This window comes from Carcharhinus amblyrhynchos, chromosome 4, assembly GCF_965287045.1.
Source record: "Carcharhinus amblyrhynchos chromosome 4, sCarAmb.v2.hapA, whole genome shotgun sequence".
NCBI classification, from domain to species: Eukaryota; Metazoa; Chordata; class Chondrichthyes; order Carcharhiniformes; family Carcharhinidae; genus Carcharhinus; species Carcharhinus amblyrhynchos.
Window position 1 is genome coordinate 72,593,536 of NC_137327.1, and position 25,255 is coordinate 72,618,790.

Genomic DNA, 25,255 nt, shown 5'->3' on the forward strand with positions numbered 1-25,255 from the left:
CGACTAGGGAGGGGGCTATACTGGATTTAGTGTTGGGTAACGAGCCGGGGCAGGTGGTTGAGATTGCAGTAGGCAAACATGTGGCTAACAGTGACCACAAGTCTGTCTACTTTAGGGTAAAAATGGAAAGGGATGAGTGCCGTCCGAAGGGGAGGGTGCTGAACTGGGGGAAGGCGAGCTATAGCCGGATTAGGAAGGAGCTGAATGATACTGATTGGGAGGGGTTGTTAGCAGGCAAGTCCACAGTTGGCAAGTGGGAGGCTTTCAAGGACAAACTGATAATGTTGCAGGAAAGGCATGTGCCAGTAAAGAGGAAGGATGGGAAAGGCAGGATTAGACAGCCATGGATCACAGGGGATATTGAAGACTTGGTCAGGAAGAAGAGGGCGGCATATATTAGGTCAAAACAACTGGGAACCGAGAGAGCGCTGGAGGAATATAGAGAGAGTAGGAGGGAGCTTAAAAGTTAGAAGGGCAAAAAGGGGGCATGAAATGGCTTTGGCTGATAGGATTAAGGGTAATCCAAAGGCATTTTACTCTTATATTAGGAACAAGAGAGAGGTTAGAGGGAAAATTGGTCCTCTTAGGGACAAAGGAGGGGAGCTATGCTTCGAGTCTGAGGGAATGGGGGAGATCCTGAATGAATACTTTGCGTCGGTATTCACAAAGGAGAGGGGTTTGGTGTCTTGTAATGTCTTGGAGGGAGCTGTAGATCATTTGAAGGAAATATCCATTACGAGGGAGGAAGTGTTAGGGTTTTTAGGGTTTGACAAAGTACCTCACAACAGGTTATTGCAGAAGGTCGAGGGACATGGAGTTGGGGGTAGGGTGTTAGCGTGGATAGAGGATTGGTTGTCAAATAGGAGGCAGAGAGTGGGGGTCAACGGGTGCTATTCGGATTGGCGGATGGTGACTAGTGGAGTGCCCAAGGGGTCGGTGCTGGGGCCTCAGCTTTTTACCATTTATATAGATGATCTGGAGGAGGGAACCGAGTGTAGGGTGTCGAAATTTGCTGATGACACCAAGATTGGGGGAACGGCAAATTGTGCAGAGGGTGTGGAGAGTCTGCAGAAGGATCTAGATAGGCTGGGCGAATGGGCCAGGAAATGGCAAATGGAATTTAATGTTGGCAAGTGTGAGGTGGTCCACTTTGGTGGGAATAATGGTAGGAAGGACTATTACTTACGTGGCGAAAAACTGCAGCAGGCGACGGTGCAGAGGGACCTCAGGGTCCTTGTGCATGAGTCGCAAAAACCCAGCTTGCAGGTGCAGCAGGTGGTCAGGAAGGCGAATGGGATGCTGGCCTTCATAGCGAGGGGGATTGAATATAAAAGTAGGGAGGTCTTGCTGCAGCTGTATAGGGCATTGGTGAGGCCGCAGCTGGAGTACTGTGTGCAGTTTTGGGCGCCGCACCTGCGCAAAGATATTTTGGCCTTGGAGGGAGTGCAGAGGAGGTTTACTAGGCTGATACCGGAGTTGAGGGGGTTGAGCTATGAGGAGAGGTTGAATAAACTAGGCTTGTACTCGTTAGAGTTTAGAAGAATGAGGGGAGATCTCATTGAGACGTATAAGATGATGAATGGGATGGATAGGATAGAGGTGGAGAGACTCTTCCCGCTCAAAAAAGACAGTAGGACTAGGGGGCACAGCCTCAAGATAAAGGGGGGGCGGTTTAGAACGGAGTTGAGGAGGAACTTCTTCACTCAAAGGGTGGTGAATCTCTGGAATTCTCTGCCCGTTGATGTGGTGGAGGCTACCTCGCTAAATATATTTAAGTCACGGGTAGATAGGTTTTTGGTAGGCAAGGGAATTAAGGGTTATGGGGAGAAAGCGGGCAAGTGGAACTGAGCCACTTCAGATCAGCCATGATCTTATTGAATGGCGGGGCAGGCTCGAAGGGCTAGATGGCCTACTCCTGCTCCCACTTCTTACGTTCTTATGTTCAACTATCTGTGTGGATTCTGCACGTTCTCGTGTCTGCATGGGTTTCCTCAGGGTGCTCTGGTTTCCTCCCACGGTCCAAAAGACATGCGGGTTAGGTTGATTGGCCATGGTAAAAAAAAATTGCCCTTTAGTGTTAGGGGATTAGCAGGATAAATATGTGGGGTCACAAGGATAAGGCCTGGCTGGGATTGTTGTCGGTGCAGGCTCAATGGGCTGAATGGCTTCCTTCTGCACTGCATGAATTCTATGATACTAAGTCTTATTTAATGGTAATTAATAGAAAGCAGGGTAAAGGTCATGGAGACTGTATGATGCAATAACCTTGTAGCTAAGAGATAAAAGTGGGAACTACATAGCACAAAGTTGGGAAAATCGATGCTACTCAATTTAAGAACTGTAATGCAAGGTCTTTCACATACCTCACATTACCTTGTCTTTTACTGAAACTATCAGCTTCAAACTTGTCTCTACTGTAATTCACCAGAAAGCAAAACCATGGAGCTGTTCACACCATTTGTCTGAAAGGTCTGTCTTTCAACAAAGTTAGAGTGCGCGACTGGGAGAATTCTTAATTTCAGAACCAATGCATTTAATTTTAAATGTAAATTATTTTATTAAAAATCCTGTGGCCAAAAACGCTATGATATAATCCAAACAAACCAAATTATTGATTTGTGCAATACTAGGTCAGAATTGGGATGTCTTATGATGCAGTGGGTAGTGCTCCTGCCTCTAAGCCGGAAGCTCCAGGTTCAAATCCCACTCCGGAACTTGAATGCCAAGATGTGTTCGTAACTCGGCCAAACAGTTTAAGTATCAACTTGCTGTGATAGTGGAGTCAGACACTTTAGGTACTTTCAAGCAGTTATTGGATATCCACATGGAGCAGACCAGAATTACAGGGAGTGGGATAGCTTGATCTTGGGATTGGATATAGCTCGGCACAACATTGAGGGCTGAAGGGCCTGTACTGTGCTGTAGTGTTCTATGTTTGTAAATCCTTCCAATGCACACCAACTGCAAGTGACAGGAGTGGGACAGATTCGTGGTCAGCTTTGAGATGAAACAAAAATTGGAGCCCCCTACCATTTGGACTCCTTAGGGAACCTGTTGGCTTAGTTGGTTTGACGGCTGATGTGGATCCAAGTGGTCCCAACAACTTGAGTCAATCCCTGTTCCGGTCAGGGTGGATTTGGAACCTGCGTCCTTTCTCCACTTGTGGGCAGCTCGTGGCACTGAAGACCCGCCTTCAGGCAGAAAACTGAAGAACAAGGTCATAATTCCAATACCATTTGCCAGTTTATGGCAGGACAGCACTTTTCACTCATGCTTCCCCATGGCAAGTAGCTTCACCCTCAGCCAGGCTGACAGATAGGGGGTTGCTGAATATTGCTCTCTCTCTCAAGAAGGGAAGAACCTAGAAGGCAAGTCAGTCTGGCCTGTTCTTGGGCTAATTTCAGAACAAGACTGACATTCCAAGGCCTGAGAACAGGCTGCTTCTCAGTTAGGAACAGTTATAATGTGGGACAATCAGAGGAAGATGAAAACATCTCAGAGTCTAAAAATGTTGTATTTTAGTTCCATTTAGGTGGTAATAGTCACTTTTTTTAAACAAATCAAGTTTTGACAGACAACCTCAATCAATAATAATCAGAATTAATAGAAAATAGCAGTTTATCATAGTGTCCAAAACAAGATTTGTAAATCAATTACAAAATCAGAATATTTTCAAAGGATATCTTAGTGGCCAAATGCCACACCAAAATATAAATGAGGGTCACGCTTTTGCATCTTTGAACTCTGCAGTGCGTCTGGGCCAATTGCTCTCCATATTGCTACAGGAAAACACATCATGATGTGGAGATGCCAGCATTGTACTGGATGGGCACAGCAAGAAGCCTCACAACACCAGGTTAAAGTCCAACAGATTTATTTGGACTCATGAGCTTTTGGAGCTCCTTCATCAGGAGTGGGCAAAATATCATCCAGGATTCACAACCCTAGTCACTGTCCAGTGTCATGCTGGACTATATGTGACATTGCCTGTCGTGTTGTGAAGTTGTATGAATGAAGTAGTGGCATGATGGGAAAATTGGTCAAGTATTTGGTACAAAATAAGGAAAACTGACTCCGCAAAACCTAAGACATGAGTAAGACTGGAGAAGGTCAAGACCTGATAAGACTGACTCCGCATAACCTAGGGCTATATGAGTAAGATAAGGTCAGGGATGAAGGCATCACCGACCTTCTTCTGTTCTTTCAAAGGACAAGATGAAGGTATGACTGATGAGACAGAGTTTTAGGAGGTCAGCAAGTTGTACCATTGTTTATGACATTGCTTATGTCGCTATTATTGATCGAATTTTTGAATAAGCTCTGGTCACACAAACTGATAACAATTATGTATAAATACTGAACTGATTCTTAATGTAAGCGCGGGCTTGAGGAAGAATTAGCAAGTCATAACGACGGCTCTCTGAACTCAGCTTTTGCCAATACTGCATGCAGTCTTTCGAAATAAAGGCAAGTTATTTTGTTGGAACGAACTTTGTTGAGTCTTTCTACCACAGTCAAGCAGGAAAATTTCCACTTCAACAGTATGGGATGTGAATTCTACGCGAGCGCAGGGCCAGGTTTGGCAGTGGAGACCTCACCAATGACCCACATTGATGTTCAGCCCTTTTGGAAGAGAAAGGACTCGAGAGAAAAAACAATACTGGGCACTCCAACATGAAACAATTGCTGAGACTGGATATGGCAAGTGGGCCTCAGACAACATATCACTTCCATGAGGGTCAGATTCATCAACTTTGATCAGATGGCTAGAGAAAGGAATAGATTAGAACTTTCACATAGGTCAACCACTCCTTGATAGGACAAAAGCAGAGTATTATTGTCCGTCCATTAAGAGCCACCATCCTTTTCCTAACCAAAGATAGTAGGGCACCTCAAGAGGTGAGAGATGAAACAAACAGGAAAAATATAGTACTTTTCTGTCATTGTCCAACATCTTGACACGCCATAATCTCACATACCTGTACCACAGCAGACATCGAGCACTACAGAGTCAATATCTGCCCTGATCAGATCACAAACAGTTTGATAAAGGACCTCTGCTCCTCCAGTATTCACTTGGAAGAAGGCATCTGGAGAGATTCGGAAGGTCAGGCCCAATACTTCCTCAAAGATATAGGGAACGCCATAGAGGAGCTGATAGGGTGACTCCTCGTGGAGACAGCGGGTCATTGTGCTATCAGTGAAAACACACATCATTACAAAAAGAATCTACACATTAGAGAAAAAGGAGACAAGGATTAAGAAAGGTATGATGCCCCCAAACCTATTTTCTCTATAAATCAGTGACAATTGCAATTACTGGCTTTTAAACGAGGCATTGAACTGAGGTCTTGTCCACTATCTCAGGTGGTTTGAAACATACCATGGTCCAATTCAGCGTCTGGACCAAAATCTCTCTCTAATCTATCATCATTAAAAGGAGCTTATCTCACTAGTGTATACAGGGTTTTGCTATGTGTAGATTAGCTGCTATATTGCCTAGGTACCAACTCTCAACATAGTTTTCTGATTAAAGCATAAGCCTGCCCCACTTATAGATACATTTACGTGTTTGACAACTGTATGTTTACCTATTCTGTACATGCAAGAAGGCAAGGCAGTTATGTTTTGTCCTAGGCTCCACTGTAGCCTTTTCACCAACTCTCCTTTATACCCCAGTGCCACAAGACCACTAGTGTTTGGTATGCTGAGCTAATGGTAAAGATCATGGAGATTGACTGATGCAATAGCCTTTTAGCTAAAGGATAAAAGCAAGAATAATGTAACAGGAAGTTGGGAAAATGAAGGGTTAGGCACATTGCTACTGAGTTTAGCAAAAGTAATAGGCGGTTCCTTGCAACATCTTTTGTTGATCTTATCACATTATAAGAGGTGTCCATACTTCAAAGATATCTCATCCTTGACTATAGCTTAGTTTGCTGAGGTGACAACTACCATTGATAAATCCTGCAGAAGATAAAACTCAATGAAATTTTTTCCCCACTCTCCAGCTGCAATTGAATGAAACTGCAAAATGTTAACCCAACTTTACAATCCACATTTACAGTTCAGACCAATGTAATGCGCAGGTATCTCACTCACCATGTGAGCACAACATAGAATCCTACAGTACAGAAAAAGGCCTTTCAGCCCATCGAGTCTGCACATGATTACAACTTCTTTACAGTGAATGATCAGATCCTTGGAAACTTCAGTTTAATTCTTAAACAGATTTTTTTTTTGCCAACCCTGACCGTACAATAATTTTACTGGGATGGCTGGGTGGTCCTAATGACTCAGCACAACATGATCTCCCACAACAGCTGTAATTGTCGCAACTTCCAACAAGAGTTGTTCTGAGACTTCAGGTTGCTCTGTTTCATGTCTACCCAGAACTGGGCTGACAGGACTTGTGACATCACTGAGTAGATTGATAACGAAGAAAAGTCGTTTAATGATCAGTTGGAACTCTAGTCAAAAGTTAAACTTGAGAACAAGCAGCTTATCAGCATTAGCAATATTAAGGTGGCGAAAAACTGCAGCAGGTGACGGTGCAGAGGGACCTCAGGGTCCTTGTGCACGAGTCGCAAAAACCCAGCTTGCAGGTGCAGCAGGTGATCAGGAAGGCGAATGGGATGCTGGCCTTCATAGCGAGGGGGATTGAATATAAAAGTAGGGAGGTCTTGCTGCAGCTGTATAGGGCATTGGTGAGGCCGCAGCTGGAGTACTGTGTGCAGTTTTGGGTGCCGTACTTACGCAAGGATATTTTGGCCTTGGAGGGAGTGCAGAGGAGGTTTACTAGGCTGATGCCGGAGTTGAGGGGCTTGAGCTATGAGGAGAGGCTGAATAAACTAGGCTTGTACTCGTTAGAGTTTAGAAGAATGAGGGGAGATCTCATTGAGACGTATAAGATGATGAATGGGATGGATAGGATAGAGGTGGAGAGACTCTTCCCGCTCAGAAAGGATAATAGGACTAGGGGGCACAGCCCCAAGATAAGGGGGGGGGCGGTTTAGAATGGAGTTGAGGAGGAACTTCTTCAAAGGGTGGTGAATCTCTGGAATTCCCTGCCCGTTGAAGTGGTGGAGGCTACCTCGCTAAATACTTTTAAGACGCGGGTTCATGGGTTTTTGATAAGAGAGGGGATTAAGGGTTATGGGGAGAGGGCGGGAATGTGGAACTGAGCCACGACAGATCAGCCATGATCTTATTGAATGGCGGGGCAGGCTCGAAGGGCTAGATGGCCTACTCCTGCTCCTATTTTCTTATGTTCTTATGTTTTTAAGATAGAACAAGTACCTCTCTTGAAAGTATAGGGAGGTCAATTCACATGCAGCTCCCGGTCCAATGGTAAAATATTCCACCAGTGATTTTTGATGTTTGCTAATTTCCTCCTGTAAAAATCAAACAAATAAAGTTCTACAAGAACACATCTTCCTCCTTGATCCATAATTCTTTCCCCAATGGAACATCTAAATATTGAACTCATCACATTAATTGAATTTGACCAAACCTGCTCAATAAATAAGCTAAAGATAGCAACAACTCACCTTTTAGTTCTCAATCATTAGTTAGGTACATGGGAATGGACAAAAATCAGAAATTGTGACTTCTCTTAGAAACCACAAGAGAGGGAGAGTTTGGATCAAGAGTATTGCAGACAGCAATACAGGCAAAAAGGTCATGTCTTTCCATGGGCTTACTATTACTCTGACAGTTTTATATAAAGTCAAGAATGGGCCACTTTCTGATTCATCATTAGTTCACGTGTTGCACTACAGCTAGTTTGAATAAAAGCCAGATCAAATTTCCAAACGGAAAATGCAGAAACATCATGCCCAATATGAATTGCACAAACTGTAAAAATAGTTCAATAGAAAACAATTACTATATTGTTGGAAATGCCTCAGGCTGAGGTACAGATCAGGCTGTCAATGGTATTACCCATACCTTCATCAGAACGTCTAGGTTCAAACCCCACCCTCTGAGACTGGAGCACAAAATCCAAGCTGACAATCAAATGCAGTGCTGAGGGAGTTCTTCAATGTGCCCTTCATGAACTGATCGCTTTCAGGATGGTGTAAAAAAATGTCCTGCACCATTCAAAGAAAATATTCCTCTTTTCCTGCTTGGTATTTACCCCTCAACCAACTTCACTAGAAGAGATATGAACACTATCACATTGCTGTTTATGGGCCCCACTTTGTCCAAAACAGCTATTGTCTTTCTGCAAAAACAAAAGGCTACACTTCAAAAAGCATTTTACCGGTTGCAAAGCAGTTTAGGATGGCTTGATGTGATAATGCAATTTTTATCTTTATTTTCATAAGTATCTCCTTACAGAGAGAAGAAATGAAAAGTTGGCTCTGGTAGTCACAGGGTATTAGATGATAATGTCCTACAATAGTGTCTGTTGGTGCCAAACTACACCTGGGAAATTACATTCTGCTGCATGAGGGAGTCTGCAATGTGCGGTATGCATAAATGATCAGATTTAACCAATGCAACTGCTGTTGCTCTCAGAAAGAAATCAAATCTGGCATAACAGTACCTTCACCAGGTTCTGAGGATGGAAGTAGACAATGGCCATTGTATCCCCCCTCCTGTTTGTGCGGATTGTGATTTCCCGCCAGTGTCCTCCTTCGTGAAATAGGATGCAGGGGTCCAGTGGAGAATGCCGGATAAACTGCTCATAATCCTATGAGGTGGTGAAAAAGAGTAAAAATCAATTAAAACAGCAACACTTTTCTAACCAAGTTTTCTTCCTCCCTTCCTCCTATAAAAATCAAACAAATAAAATTCTACAAGAACACATCTTCCTCCTTGAACTACAATTCCCTCCCCAATGGAACATCTAAATATTGAACTCATCACATTCATTGAATTCGACCAAACCTGCTCAATAAATAAGCTAAAGGTAGCAACAACTCACCTTTTAGTTCTCAACTATTAGTGAGGCACGTGGGAATGGACAAAAATCAGAAATCGTGACTTCTTTTGGAAACCACAAGACAGGGAGGGTTTGGATCAAGAATATTCCAGACAGCAATGCAGGCAAAAAGGTCATGTCTTGCCATGGGCTTACGACTACTCTGACAGTTTTATATAAAGTCAAGAATGGGCCACTTCCTGATTCACCAGAGGAGTGACAGTGGTCTCCAGTGTCAAGGTCGAAAGCTGATCACTCGTAAACCTCACCGAGACCTGTGACTGCAGACATTCCTCTGACATGGGTAATTTGGGCACAGAAACCCTGTCCACTTTAGCTATGCCAAGGTGAATTCTACTGCCACATTGGCTGCAGTCAGTTTATTTGCTGCAAATCAGGGGCTGAACACGAGATCCTTCTGATCTGCCTTGGCTTTACTCTGACAAATAAAATCCTTTCAATGGGTTGTAAGCATCACTGACGGATCTCTAATTTCCCTTCAGGGGGTGATGAGCCACCGTATTGAATCATCACAATCTGTTGGTACTTTTTGGGAGTGGTTTGGTACAACAGAATGGCTTGACAGATCATTTCCAAGGTAGCCACAATATTGTGGGTCTGGACTCTCACCAGAGATCAGGTAAGGACAGCAGATTCCCTTCCCTAAAGGAGTTTTTATTATCACTGATGATTTAGGGCTGTCATTACGAAGACTAGCTTTTCAATTTGAGACTTATTAATCAATTGAATTTAAATTCCAACAGCTCTCATGGTGAGATTTGAATCTGTGTCCCAGAACATTAACCTGGGCCTCTGGACCACTAGACCAATGACATTACCACTATGCCATTACCTCCTATTGGCCAATGACAAACGGTCAGTTCTAAGTTTAGAAATTCATCTCACTAATAGTGCATATTTCAATCGAAAGGGACTTGAAGTTGTCATAGGAACTTACTCTGGCTACTTGCTTGTGTTTCTCAGGCATGTTCACCAGGTGGTCTGAATGGATGCAAACAATATTTCTCCCTGCAAGGAACAGAAACATCTATATCAGGGTGCTTCGTAAAATTATCATACAAAATCTGACCCGGCAACCATCCCCGGAGCCTGCACCTCGGTGCCCGCCCCCGGCACTCACCCCAGCGTCCTGGCGCCCGCCCCAGAAGCCCTCACTCTGATGTCCTGGTGCTAGCCCCAGGAGCCATCACCCTGGCATCCCGGTGCCTGCACCCCAGCGTCCATGCTGGGCACGTGCGAATGCATCAATGCGGGGCGCTTGCGAGCATGAGAGAGATGTCATAGAATTCCTACATTGCAGGAAGAGATCACACCAACACGAGACAATCACAACTGCCACGGCTGTTCATGTAGCCAGAATACCTGACACTTATCAAAACAAATAAACTATGGAGACTTTTGAGTCTGGGGTACACTCACATGATGGCCAAAGGAAATGCTGCAAGGACCACTGAAGGCTTCACTGAGGAATTCTGTTATCAATTTTCTGGGAAAAGCTTGTCCAAGATCACTACACCTGGACAACCAATAATACAGCAGCCTCCTTCAAAAGCATGTGCATATCAGAGGTGGGAGAAAACACAAGGAAACCCCAAGCTAACAACTCATGTGCGAGGAATAGGTTAAATAATTATAGGCTGGTTAATCTGACTTCAGCGGTGAACAAATTATTAGAATCAATTTTGAGGACCAGGGTGATCGTCACTTAGTAAAGTGAGGATTAATCAGGGATCATCAGCATAGTTTTGTTAAGGTAAAGTCAAGTCTTCCTGACTTAATTTATTTTTTTGAGGAAGTAACAAGGAGGATTTGTGAGGGACATGCAGTGGATGTTACATGGATGTTAGTAAGGCATTTGACAAGGTCCCATATGGTAAACTGATCAGAAAAGTAAAAACCCATGGGATACAAAAGTATGTGGTGAACTGGATCCAAAATTGGCCACCCTTGTTCACAGGATTCAGTGTTGTACCTGCCTGTAGTTTTAGACACTGAAGTGTCAAGGTAATAATGGACTAGATACTACAGGTAACATAACCTCAAGCACGTTCGAGTCAATTATAAAATTGCCAAACACAGCACAATACAGTCACTGCTCACCTTTACCAGTTCCAATGTAATGCCCGACCGTTTTGGGATTGCCATCAGGCCCTCTGTTCACGGAGAAAGTTGACTTGTTGCGATATCCAACAGTAACTGGCTGCAAAGAGGAAGGATTGGTCAGTGTACAGAATTCAGGTATCCAAGAGATTTATACTTGCAGCAGTCACCAGTTTATGATGGTGAGTGTCCAAACATTCAGAGCTGCCAGAAAATAAGAGTAAAATGGGTGATTTTATTCACTGAAGATCACCCTTTCAATGCCTATTGCCAAGGTATCTTTCCTGATAATGCTGTTCATTCGCACGTATGTATGGCTTCTGTAATAATCCACCACGAACACAACTGATTGGCACAAGGAACTGTATTTTTAATCTGTAAATTATAAATCAGAATCATAGAAACCCTACAGTGCAGAAAGAGGCCATTCAGCCCATCGAGTCTGCACTGACCACAATCCCACCCAGGCCCTATCCCCATATCCCTACATACTTTACCCACGAATCCCTATAACCTATGCATCCCGGGACACAAAGGGGCAATTTAGCATGGCCAATTAACCTAACTCGCACACCTTTAGACTGTGGGAGGAAACCGGAGCACCCGGAGGAAACCCATGCAGACACAGGGAGAATGTACAAACTCCACACAGTGACCCAAGCCGGGAATCAAACCCTGGAGCTGTGAAGCAGCAGTGCTAGCCACTGTGCTACCATGCCACCCCAATAAATCTGTCAGACTTTGTGGCTGCTCTCATAGCTTGCTGCTAAAAAGTCACACTGTCTGCACATTTAGGACGGGGGCCTTTTGCCCTTGTTTTACTTGCAGAGGTGAGAGGTTGGAATCATATCGTCTGGATGCCAGCATCGGAACAGCCTGTTTCCACTAAAAGTATGAGATTAAATTTCCCTGTGCAGCCTGTGATCACATTTCCCATTTGCAGCTTAGCTGAATTTGTAGCATTCTTGCTGAATCAGAAAGCTGTGCTTTCTAATTCTGGCTTAAGAATATTATCTAGGCTGATACTTCAATACAATTTTGATGGCCTGCAGCATCACTTGCAAGACCAAGTCTTGGAGGAGACGTTCAATCTGTTGAGATGGACATAATGGATCACATCTATCATTCAAAAAGGAGCTGAAAATATAATCCTGGCCAATATTTTTCTTTCAACAATTTCTTGATTGAGGGATTTTGCTTGTGCCCATCGTGCACAATGACTCCATTTCAAATAGTTGCCCATTGGCTTTGGAACCCAAGTTAAATGCAGTTGAGAAGAAACTAACCGCCCCTCCACAAGTAGTAATGGGAATTATCAAGTCACCCAGAAGTACTTTTGTTCTATATAAAAGCAGCGACTCTGCTGGGGAACAGTTTGTTGGCGGCAGGAGCATTGGACAAAAGATTGAACAAACAAAACCATTTATTGGGCAATGCCTTGGTTAATCGGGCTCAAGCTGAAGTTCTGAGAGAAACAAGTTTTAGTGAGGAGCTGAAGGAAATCAGCATTAGTAGAAAAATGGTTTTGGGGAAATTGATGGGATTGAAGTGGATAAATCTCCAGGTCTTGATAATCTTCATCCCAGAGTACTTAAGGAAGTGGCCCTGAAAACAGTAGATCCATTGATAGTTATTTTCCAAAATTCTTTGGACTCAGGACTGGTTGCTACAGATTGGAGGGTAGCTAATGTAAGCCTGCTTTTCAAAAAGGGAGATAGAGATAAAACAGGGAACTATAGATCAGTGAGTTGGTGCTGGGAAGGTTGCTAGAGTTCATTGTCAAGGATTTCATAACGCAGCATTCAGAAGGCAGTGGTATAATCAGACAAAGTCAGCATGGATTTACAAAAGGGAAATCATGCTTGACAAATCTATCGGAATTCTTTGAGGATGTCACTAGTAGAGTTGACCAAGGAGAGCCAGTATATGTGGTTTATTTAGACTTTCAAAAGACTTCCACAAGGTCTCACATAATCGACTACCATGTAAAGTTAAAGCACACCGATTTGCAGATAATGTCTTCAGATGGATAGAAAACTGGTTAATAGATAGGAAGCAAAGAATTGCATAAATGGGTGTTTTTCCAATTGGCAGTCAGTGATTATGGGATTCCACAGGGACCTAGGATCCCAACTGTTCACATCGTATGTTAATGATTTGGAAGAGGAAACTGAACGCGTTAGCTCCAAATCTGCAGATGAAGCAAAGTTTGGTGAGAGGATGAGTTGTGAGGAGGGTGGAAAGATGCTTCAGCGTGATTTGGACAGGCTGAGTATGTGGGCATATGCATGGCAGATGCTGTATAATGTGGATAAATGTGAGGTTATCCACTTTGGTAGCAATAATAGGAAGACAAATTATTACTTGGATGGTTGTAAATTGAGAGAGGTGGATACTCAGCGACATCTTGGTGTCCTCGTGCATCAGTTGCTGAAAGCAAGCATGCAGGTACAACAAGCAGCAAAGGCGGCAAATGGTATGTTGGCTTTCATAGCAAGAGGATATGAGTACAAGGATAGAGATGTTTTGCTGTAATTGTATAGTGTGTTGGTGAGGCCACACCTGGAGTATTGTGCGCAGTTTTGGTGTCCTTACCTGAGGAAGGATGTCCTTGCTTTGAAGGAGTACAGCCAAAGTTTAAAAGGCTGATTCCTGGGATGGCAGGTCTGTCATACGAGGAGAGGCTAAATCGGTTAGGGTTACATTCACTGAGAGGGAATCTCATAGAAACTTATAAAAGTCTAACAAGATTAGACATGGCAGATTCAGAAAAAATGTTCCCAATGGTCAGGTAGCCCAGAACTTGGGGTCATAGTTTGAAGATAGGGGATAAACATTTTAAAACTTGAAGAGAAATTTTTTCACCCAAATGTGGCAGAATGTGCGGAATTCACTATCACAGAAAGTGGTTGAGGCCAAGCATTGTGGAATTTCAAGAAGAAATTAGTTGTAGTTCTTGGGCTAAAGGGATATGGGGGGGTAAGGGGAGATCAGGATATTGAGTTCCATGATCAGCCATGATCAAAATGAATGGTGAAGCAAGTTCAAAGGGCCAAATGGCCTATTCCTGCTTCTAGTTTCTATGTTTCTAAGCTGCCTGGTTAGAAAAAAGTTTTCAAACAATACTTAGCAGTTAACTATCAGTCCCCATCGACAGGTGCATTCTCCAAGGCAATGTTCTATGTTCTATGCCTCTACTAGTCAGAGTCCATTTGCCAACCCATCAATACTCCCTTCTCTACAGGATAAACTATTTTCTCACTTACATTGGTATTCTGGCAAAATGTCCTGATGAGTGTAAGACAGAAAAGCTTTGTCACGTCTTTTTCAGCAATACTCATGCTTACTACTATCAAATGACCATTTAAACTATATTTACATACTTTTTTTTGTAATGGAAAACTGGAGAGGTTTTATAGTGCAGTGTAATGTCCTTACCTCTGGGTCAGAAACTCTGCACACTTGGATGGCCAAGGACATTTTGCTCATAACATGGCCAAACAGGTTGATTATCAGCCTGTAAGTTCTTCCAATATGCCTGATGGCAGATGGTAAGATTGGGAGTGTTTCCTGCTCCACCATACTGCAGAAGACAAAGGCAAAATCGTTGCAGTATTTTGCCAGGCATAATCATGGGCCAATCCAATGGAAGTCCATGATTATTAATGCCCTCTTGGGGCATGATACCTGAAGAAGAGAAAGGTAAGTTCTGTTCTTTTTTCCTGCCCTGTAGTATTGAGTGGTTCAGTCTATGCTGTTAGATACTGACCGAGGGGAGAGTTGAATGCATTGGGCAACAGACATCATCAGTACCAGAACAATTGGTGATGCTGGTAGTGAGAAATTCAAGCGTCCTCTTCTGCGCTTCATATTTAATCTAGAAGTGAAAAAAAAATCCACGTTGATATGATAAATTTCATGCCCTCTAAAATTCAATGAAGCATGGCAACCAAACTGCAAAATCACGTGATCAGATGTTGAGTCAAGCATTTTTTATAGTTCCAACGAATACTACAGAATCAAAGACCGTAGCCAACTCCCTGAGTGATATAATCAGAGGACTGAAATCAGTATGTTATCAAACTAAACATGGCGTCCTCTACCAAACAGCCAGTTAATGTGATCTTGCTGTCAGAAGTGGTCAAAGCATTTTGGAGGAGTAACTTTCGACCTGGGGCAATGGCAGCATAAGGGGCTAAACAAATTCCTGCCCCGGCACTTAGGATGCACCATTGTTATATCAACTTACACAGTACTTATAGTACAGAAAAGGTAACTCATGTACCTTTATAGCTTTCCCTGAATCATGGATGCTACTCACCTTAAGTACTCTGTGTGGAAGCAAGTTCTAACATTCTAGACTCTCTTGGCAAAGAGGTTTCTCCTGAATTTCCAAAAGACTTTATTAGTGACTATATGATATTGACAGCCTCTAATTTTGGCCTCACCTGAAGATGGAAAAATCTCCCCATGAAAGGCCTATCAAACCAGATTTCAGATTTTAAAGACCTCTATCAAGTCATCCCACAGCCTTCTCTTCTTAAGATAAAATAGCCTCAGCCCATTAATTTCTTTTCCCCCATAACAATGAGCTGAAACACAGCAAGTTAAAGCTAGGCTACCAAAATACCTTCATCGCAAACGCTAATTTCACTATTGATTGTTTATCAGGGGGTACCCCAGGGATTGGCAAAACAAAATCCCGTTCTTTGCTCAACATGTAATGACCTACATAGACTTGGGTGTTCAGCACACAATTTCAAAATTTGAGGAGGGCACAAATCTTGGAACTATGGGGAGAATAGTGACAGACTTCAAGATGACACAGACAAGCTGTTGGATTGGGCAGATACCAGGCAGATGAAATTTCAGTCAGAGAAGTGCACAGTAGTACTTTCAGTAGGAATTAAAGAGGATAAGCAGAAAGATTTTATAGGAATGGTTCAGTATGAGGTATTTCAGTTATATGGTCAGACTGGCAAATTTGGGACCACTCTTCTTACAGCACTTGAAAAGGAGATTTGATAGAGGCAATCAAAATCTCAAGGTGTGGACAGAAGTAGATAGGATTAAGTTGTCTCCTTTGGCAGCATGATTGAGAATGTTAGCACACAGATTCAAGGTGAATGGTAAAAGAACCAAAGGTGATATCAAAATTTTCTTTTAAACAACAAGTAAGCAAGAATGTACTGGCCTCTGTGGTGGAGACCCATTCAACCATGGCTTTCAAAACAGAATTAGATCTCTACCCAAAGAAAAAATATTTGTTGTGCTATGGGGAATGACAGGGAAGTATGATCTGGAGGAGGGAACCGAGTGCAGGGTGTCGAAATTTGCTGATGACACCAAGATTGGGGGAAAGGCAAATTGTGCGGAGGGTGTGGAGTGTCTGCAGAAGGATCTAGATAGGCTGGGCGAATGGGCCAGGAAATGGCAAATGGAATTTAATGTTGGCAAGTGTGAGGTGGTCCACTTTGGTAGGAAGAATGGTAGGAAGGACTATTACTTACGGGGCGAAAAACTGCAGCAGGCGACGGTGCAGAGGGACCTCGGGGTCCTTGTGCATGAGTCGCAAAAACCCAGCTTGCAGGTGCAGCAGGTGGTCAGGAAGGCAAATGGGATGCTGGCCTTCATAGCGAGGGGGATTGAATATAAAAGTAGGGAGGTCTTGCTGCAGCTGTATAGGGCATTGGTGAGGCCGCAGCTGGAGTACTGTGTGCAGTTTTGGGCGCCGCACCTGCGCAAGGATATTTTGGCCTTGGAGGGAGTGCAGAGGAGGTTTACTAGGCTGATACCGGAGTTGAGGGGATTGAGCTATGAGGAGAGGCTGAATAAACTAGGCTTGTACTCGTTAGAGTTTAGAAGAATGAGGGGAGATCTCATTGAGACGTATAAGATGATGAATGGGATGGATAGGATAGAGGTGGAGAGACTCTTCCCGCTCAAAAAAGACAGTAGGACTAGGGGGCACAGCCTCAAGATAAAGGGGAGGCGGTTTAGAACGGAGTTGAGGAGGAACTTCTTCACTCAAAGGGTGGTGAATCTCTGAAATTCTCTGCCCGTTGAAGTGGTGGAGGCTGCCTCGCTAAATATTTTTAAGAAGCGGGTTGATGGGTTCTTGAAAAGAGAGGGGATTAAGGGTTATGGGGAGAGGGCGGGAAAGTGGAACTGAGCTACAACAGATCAGCCATGATCTTATTGAATGGCGGGGCAGGCTCGAAGGGCTAGATGGCCTACTCCTGCTCCTATTTCTTATGTTCTTATGTTCTTAAGATGCTCTGACAGAGAGCTGGCACAGATACAAAAGGCCAAATGGCCTCCTGTGTTATAACTACCCTATTTTTCTAATATCAGGATAGGTCTCAGCCAGCCACGACCATCCTCAACAACGGTGCCACACAAGGCTGTGTTCTCAGCTCCCTGCTATACTCCTTATACACACATGACTGTGTGGCCAAATTCCCCTCCAATTTGATTTTCAAGTTTGCTGACAACACCACCGTCGTGGGACAAATCTCAAACAACGATGAGACAGGGTACACCAATGAGATAAAAAAGTCTGGTGAACTGGTGCGGCGACATTGATTTCTCTCTGAATGTCAACAAAACGGAAGAGATTGTCATCGGCTTCAAGAAGCATAGAGGAGAACATGCCCGTGTCTACGCCAATGGGGACAAAGTAGAAAGGGTCCAGAGCTTCAAGTTTTTAGGTGTCCAGATCACCAACGATGTGTCCTGGTTCCCACCATGCTGGCAGTATAGATAAGAAAGCCCATCAGTGCCTCTACTTTCTCAGAAGACTAAGGAAATTTGGCATGTCAGCTGTGGCTCTCACCAACTTTTACAGATGCACCATAGAAAGCATTCTTTCTGGTTGTATCACAGCTTGGTATGGCTCTTGCCCTACCCAAGACTGCAAGGAACTACAAAAGGACACGAATGTAGTCCAATCCATCATGTAAACCAGCCTCCCATCCATTGACTCTGTCTACACTTCTCACTGCCTCGGCAAAGCAGCCAGCATAATTAAGGACCCCATGCACCCCAGACATTCTCTCTTCCACCTTCTTCCATTTGGAAAAAGATACAAAAGTCTGAAGTCATGTACCAACCAACTCAAGAACAGCCTTTTCTCTGCTACTTTTGAATGGATCTACCTTGCATTAAGTTGATCTTTCTCTACACCCTAGCTATGAATGTAACACTACATTCTGCACACTCTCGTTTCCTTCTTTATGAACAGTATGCTTTGTCTGTGTAGTGTGCAAGAAACAATACTTTTCACTGTATGCTAATACATGTGACAATAATAAGCTAAATCAAAAGATTCTGCAATGGCCATGCACATTATTTGTTTTGCATTAAAACAGTAATAAACGTTACAGTCCAGAGCAAATGGATTGTGATCTTCTACTCTCCCCTGCAACGTACCAAGAAATGGAAGACATAATTACCCATTAAGGGGTATTGTTGCAAGGAGTGGTTATCAGAGGCAGGGTTTACTGTAGTTCAAATTCTCCAACCCACAGTTTCTCTGAAGTAGGATTTGGGCAATTGTCAGCTTGCTGCTTCAACTTTGGTGTGCTTACCATTCACATGAATATGATTATGTGGACATTTCAGCCTTTTCACAAACCTGCAGCTGCTCCTCATAGTTCATTCTCCAGAGAGGGGTCACGGTATCAGCCAGCCTGAGACAGAAAGAAAAGAAATGACAAAATGGGGTCACTTTTAACCTAAGCTGTGCATCAGGAAGCTGACAGGATCTGATGAAAAGCCAGTCCATTGAAGCAACTAAAGAATAACACTGGGTGAAATGTAAAATCAGCTTTTCTCCCAATCTAGTAGGTTTCCCACCTGATGAGTTAAGTTACCATTACCTCCAAATGTCTTCTAGACAAGAAGGACAAAACAATTTGTATGAAACACAGCACAAGAACCTGTCACAATGGGAAACTAGTTATCTTTAGAACGAGTCCCAGCTGCACTCAAATGAAACACACAACAGTGTCTAGAAAGAACTATAGTTAAATAAAGATTAAATTTTAGTAACTGCTTCATTCACACAATCCTGTCCCAGTCTTATGCACATAAGAACATAAGAAATAGGAGCAGGAGTAGGCCATCTAGCCCTCTGACCCTGCCCCACCATTCAATAAGATCATGGCTGATCTGAAGTGGATCAGTTCCACTTTCCCGCTTTCTCCCCATAACCCTTAATTCCCCTGTCTATCAGACACCCATCTATCCGTGACTTAAATATATTCAACCTCCACCACTTCAACGGGCAGAGGATTACAGAGATTCACCACCCTTTGAGTGAAGAAGTTCCTCCTCAACTCTGATCTAAACTGCCCCCCCCCTTATCTTGAGGTTGTGCCCTCTAGTCCTGCTGTCCGTTCTAAGCGGGAAGAATCTCTCTACCTCTACCCTATCTATCCCCTTCATTATCTTATACATCTCCATAAGATCCCCCCCTCAGCCTTCTAAACTCCAATGAGTACAGACCCAGTCTATTTAGTCTCTCTTCATAAGCTAACCCCCTCACCTCCGGTATCAGCCTAGTGATCCTTCTCTGCACTCCCTCCAAGGCCAATATATCCTTCCGCAAGTGCAGCGACCAACACTGCACACAGTACTCCAGCTGCTGCCTCACCAGTACCCTCCCTACTTTTATATTCTACCTCCCCTCGCTATAAAGGCCAACATTCCACTCGCCTTCTTGATCACCTGGTGCACCTGCAGACTGGGTTTTTGTGATTTGTGCACAAGGACCCCCAGGTCCCTCTGCACCATAGCATGCTGCAGCTTTTCGCCTTTTAAATAATAATCCCTCCTACTATTATTTCTACCAAAGTGGATAACCTCACACTTACTAACATTATACTCCATTTGCCAGGTCCTCGCCCACTCGCTCAGCCTATCCAGATCTCTCTGCAGACTTTCCACACCCTCCACGCAATTTGCTTTTCCACTCATCTTCGTGTCATCAGCAAATTTCATCGCCCTACACTCAGCCCCCTCCTCCAGATCATCTATATAAATGGTAAAAAGTTGAGGCCCCAGCACCGATCCCTGCGGCACTCCACTAGTCACCAACTGCCAACCAGAATAGCACCCACTGATACCAACTCTCTGCTTCCTATTAGGCACAGTAAAAAGTCTGACAACACCAGGTTTTAGTCCAACCTATTTATTTGATCTAAAATTATTTGGACTAAAACCTGGTGTTGTCAGACTTTTTACTGTGTTTACGCCAGTCCAACGCCGGCATACCCACATCATCCTATTAGGCAGCCAATCCTCTATCGACGCTAACACCTTACCCCCAACTCCATGCACCCTAACCTTCTGTAGCAACCTTTTGTGACGCACCTTATCAAATGCCTTTTGGAAATCTAAAAACACCACATCCACCGGTTCCCCTCTGTCTACCGCACTAGTCACATCCTCATAGAAATCCAATAAATTTGTCAAACACGACTTCCCCTTAACGAATCCGTGTTGTGTCTGCTCGATCAAACCATTCTTTTCTAGGTGCCTCACTATTTCTTCTTTGATGACGGATTCCAGCATTTTTCCAACTACAGACGTTAAACTAACCGGCCTAAAATTCCCTGCCTTTTGTCTGCTACCTTTTTCAAACAGTGGCGTAACATTAGCCGTCGTCCAATCTTCTGGCACTTCCCCAGAGTCCAGCGAAGTTTGACAAATAATTATTAAGACATCCACTATCACCTCTGCCATTTCTTTCAGAACCCTGGGATGCATTCCATCCGGTCCCGGGAACTTGCCTACCTTCAGTCCTGTTAGTCTATCAAGCACTACCTCTCTAGTGACAGTAATCGCATTAAGGCCCTCATCTCCTCCCATCCTTCTATCTTTAATATCCGGCAAACTATTCGTGTCCTCCTCCGTGAAGACTGAGGCAAAAAAACTTATTTAAAGCCTCAGCCATTTCCTCATCGCCCACCACTAAATCCCCCCTCTCATCCACCAAGGGTCCAACATTCACTCTAACCAGTCTCCTCTTCTTTATATATTTGTAAAAACTTTTACTGTCATTTTTTATATTTAGAGCTAGTTTAGCTTCACACTCTATCTTTCCAAATAGTGGGTCTTTGCTCCAGTGCTTCTTCCCAGCTACACAATCATGTTCTCATCATCCTCCCCAAATAGCTCCCCAAAAATACACTGAGCACAGCACTCAAATCACCCAGCCATTATTTTCTGAAAGTAATCTACTTAGGACCTCAGTGATATTTAGCTGTGGAATAAATTACGGCTGAGGATCACAAATGAATAACGAATGCAAGGAGTTAATAGGCAATGTCACATTTGGAGGAGGATTTTGAGATAATGGGAAGAATGAGATGATGTGAAATCCGGTCCACTGGAATTCTGTTCACAGAATTTCTTCAGTGCAGGAGGAGGCCATTTGGCCCATCAAGTCTGCAGCATCCTCCAAAACAGTGTCTTACCCGGGCACACACCATAATCCCTATAACCTTATGCATTTATCTAACCTATCATCTTGGGACACTAAAGGGAAATTTAGCATGGCCAATCCACTTAACCTGCACATATGTAGACTGTGGGAGGAAACCCATCCAGATACAGGGAGAACATGCAAACTCCATACAGTCACCCAAAGCTGGAATCGAACCCAGATCTCTGGTGCGATGAGGCAATAGTGCTAACCACCATGCCATTGTGTCGCCTGACTAATGAGTAAATGGAAAGAGGGTTGATCCACTGGAATTTTGTCTAATTGAAATGATTAAAACAAGCTTTCGTCCATCAAAATTCTATGGAACTGGAATGAATCAGATTTACAGTTGAACACAGTATGAGTTCAACTGCAGATAATGAGGGCTAGACCAAGGCTTTGTTTCTTCTGTGCAATCTGAACACTTAGTGCCTTCATTTGGGATTAAATTAAGCAAGTGTTTCATTGTTCCCCAAGTAGTCATTGTTCACCCCATTAAGCACAATTTCCCAATAAACACAGCTAATTGGCATGGCTCCCTATCATCAGAGCAACGGGAGCTCAGATAGCTCAGTCAGTGCAGCTTCAGACTTCTAATCCAGGCTTCAAGTTCCTGCTCCAGCATTGCTGTCAGCTTAATATGTTCAGATGGGGGCACAGTGTTTAGCACTGCTGCTTCACAGCTCCAGGACTAGGTTTGATTCCAACCCTGAGTGATTGTGTGGAGTTTGTACCTTCTCCTTATGTCATGTGGATTTCCGCTGGGTGCTATGGTGCCCTCCCATAATCCAAAAATATGCCGGTTAGGTGGGTTGACCACACTTAATGGCCCCTTAGTGTCCAAAATGTCTAGGTTAGGTGGATTAGCCATGATAAATAGATGGGTTATAGGGATAAGGTAAGGTGGATAAGATACTCTTATCGAGCGCTGACTCAATGAGCCAAATTGCCTTCTTATGCACCGTAGAGGTTCTACAGAAGTGGTCTGGAAGTTATCTTCCTGAACACAGCTGTCCCACCTTCATATCTTGCCACAGTTTGCGCAGATGGTTAGGTCATAGTGCTGAGAATGCTGAAGTCAAGACTTTGATCTCATACAGGCCAGTGAGCTTTCTCACACCCAAAGCCACTGTCAATTCGTTGAAATTGGCAAAATTCTGCACCCCAAGGCTTTCCATCTATCTTAAAGTCTTGTGGCACAATGTGTTAGTGTCCCTGCACCAGAAGTTCTGGGTTTGAACTTCCTTGGCCATGAAGCCCTAGACTTGATGGCCAAGGAAGCTGTGTTCATAATGCAGCCAAACACCTTAAATGCCAACCTGCAAAATCCTTCCAACATACCAATGGTAGGTCGTAAGAGTGGGAGACATTCCTAGTCAGTCATGTTTGATGTCCCACTCAACCCTCTGGCGACAGACCAGCGATCGGTTCCAGGAAAAACATTGATATGGAAACAAAGGTCTGCCTTGTGCACCATGTGTGGGAGACGAGACAAACAATCCACAGAACAAACTCAGACATGCACCCACTGAATGGGAACATTATAGAGCAGACAGTGGCACAGTGACTAATAATCAAGAGGCTGAAACTAATATCTTGGGGACATGGAATCAAATCCCACCACCAGAGCTAGTGGAGTTTAAATTCAATGAATGCATGTGGAATATAAAGCTAGTCCTGTAAGTGGTGACAACAGAACATTTGGGAAAAAAATTAAATGACGAAGTTGCAAAACTAACTTCAAGTCCTGAGTGAATCATCTTAAAGAGAAGGTTTCTGAATTCTCATCAAGGCAAGGGACAAGTCAATCTGGTCAACATTAAATAGCAACACCGGAGATGGCAGAGGACAATGATCCATCAATGAGGAGGGATGAAGAAAGGAAGAACAGATCTAAGAAAAGAATAAGTTTTTGAATAATAACTACATAGTGTCACCTTTCTTCCCAAGTTATGTTAGTGCTGGGAAACACTGCAGTTTTGCCAGATTTTCGCCTTTTTGCTGAGTGCTTCTTCACAATTTCTTGTTTCGCTGCAGTGGTTGAACCAAGGTTTTGACCAAAAGTCACATTTTTACAGCATCTTTGGGAGGTGTGGAACCAAAAGATTTGGTGGCTTATCAACTGGGGGACAATCCCTAACAGACGACTTAGAGAAGCAGCTGACATAATCGCATCTATAGAAAGAGAGGAAATCCATTAGATGAAAGTTTTAGCATCATATATCAGAAGAAAGTTTTCTTGACCTAACATCGTCATAGTATTAATTTACTCAGCCATTTAATCAAAATCAATCTCCATATTTCTGAATGGCTAAGTGAGTATATTCAGCTGGCAGCTAAGGCAGAAAGCAGGAAAACTCCATGTTAACTTTTGGTTGTAACTGAAGTGGTTGATTTCAGTGGTGGGGGATTACTGACTTAACAACCACTCAGAAGGTGGACATCATTGGGCTATCACATCCATAGAAACATAGAATCCCTCCCATGCAGAAGACGCCATTTGGCCTATCGAGTCTACACAGAGTCTCTGGAAGACTATCCCAACCAGACCTTTCCTCAGAGCCACACACATTTACCATGGCTAATCCACCTAACCTGCTCATCTTGGGACAGAGCGGGGCGGGTGGGGGGGGGAGCGATGGCGGGGTTGGGGGGGGGGGGGGGAAAGAGCGGAGACACCAAGCTATGGGGTGAAGGGGGAGGCAGGCTGGGTTTACGCTCACCTCACTTGTACCCCTCTCCCCTACAACGAAGCCCTCGCTCTCCTTCTCTCCCACCTCCCTCTTTCGCCCCTTCTTCATTTCCTACAGCCTCTCTCCCTCCTCCTTCACTACCCACAATCCCGAGGGAAGCGGCCCACCTGCGCAGGCTCGGTCTGCTGCATTGTGGGATTACTGCTTCCTCTGCTAACCGAGGATTTTCTTGCCCGCAGGGCTCTCTGGGTAGCTGACCACTCCATGGACGCTGATATCCACCAGCTGACAACTTTTTATCAGAAGGATTTTTCTTCCGAATGTTTCGGAAAAAAGAAATTACAACTGGTTAAACTGTTAAATATACGTTAAAAAAAGCTGAAACCTTTATTGTCTATTTTCAGAAACAATATTATGATGGACCCCTGTTGAAAAAGGAAGAAAGAATCCCTATGGTGCAGAAGAAGGCCGTTCGAAAGTAGGAAACCGTAGACCGGCTAATTTAAAGTCTAGTGATAGGAAACAGTTGGAATCCATTGTCAAGGAATTAGTAACGAGACATTTGGAAAGTCAAGACGCAATCCGCAAGAGTCAGCATGGTTTAATGAAGGCTGAATAATATTTGATTAATTTGCTGCCATTTTTCAAAGGTGTAACAAGGAAAGTGGATGAATGATGGTTCTTTTGATACAGTCTATCTGGACCCCCAGAAGGCATTTGTTAAGGTGCCATGCAAAAGATTAATACACAAGGTAAAATCACATAGGTTTGATGGTAATATATTAACTTGGATAGAGGATTGGCTAACCACAGAAAGCAAAGATTAGGGATAAATGGGTCCTTTTTCTGACTGGCAAGCTGTAGGCAATGGTATGCCATAGAGTTCAATCCTCGGGCCCCACTATTTAAAATCTACATTGATGACATGGAAGCAGGGATAGAATGTACTATAGCCAAGCTTGCAGACAACATCAAAATACGTGGAAAAGCAAGTTGCAATGAGGAAGTAAGAAATTTACAAGT

The 25,255-nt window shown here is 43.7% G+C and overlaps 1 protein-coding gene across 4 annotated transcripts in view; it reads right to left on the bottom strand.

Moving 5' to 3' along the window:
- trmt2b (tRNA methyltransferase 2B) overlaps nucleotides 1-24,378 on the bottom strand; it is a 37,074-nt gene extending 12,696 nt beyond the window's left edge. For 3 of the 4 annotated variants that reach the window (XM_080187346.1, XM_080187345.1, XM_080187344.1), the window contains exons 1-9: nucleotides 24,263-24,378; nucleotides 23,477-23,714; nucleotides 18,687-18,741; nucleotides 14,820-14,927; nucleotides 11,051-11,150; nucleotides 9,888-9,958; nucleotides 8,552-8,698; nucleotides 7,300-7,394; nucleotides 4,980-5,194 (exon numbers count right to left, since the gene is read on the bottom strand). In XM_080187346.1, coding sequence (XP_080043472.1) covers nucleotides 4,980-5,194; nucleotides 7,300-7,394; nucleotides 8,552-8,698; nucleotides 9,888-9,958; nucleotides 11,051-11,150; nucleotides 14,820-14,927; nucleotides 18,687-18,741; nucleotides 23,477-23,706 — 1,021 coding nt within the window. In that variant the 5' untranslated portion in view covers nucleotides 23,707-23,714; nucleotides 24,263-24,378. Of the gene's footprint in view, nucleotides 1-4,979; nucleotides 5,195-7,299; nucleotides 7,395-8,551; nucleotides 8,699-9,887; nucleotides 9,959-11,050; nucleotides 11,151-14,819; nucleotides 14,928-18,639; nucleotides 18,742-23,476; nucleotides 23,715-24,262 lie in introns of those variants that run through there. The other variant, XM_080187347.1, reaches the window with a different exon arrangement.
- Between the last annotated feature and the right edge of the window lie 877 nt (nucleotides 24,379-25,255).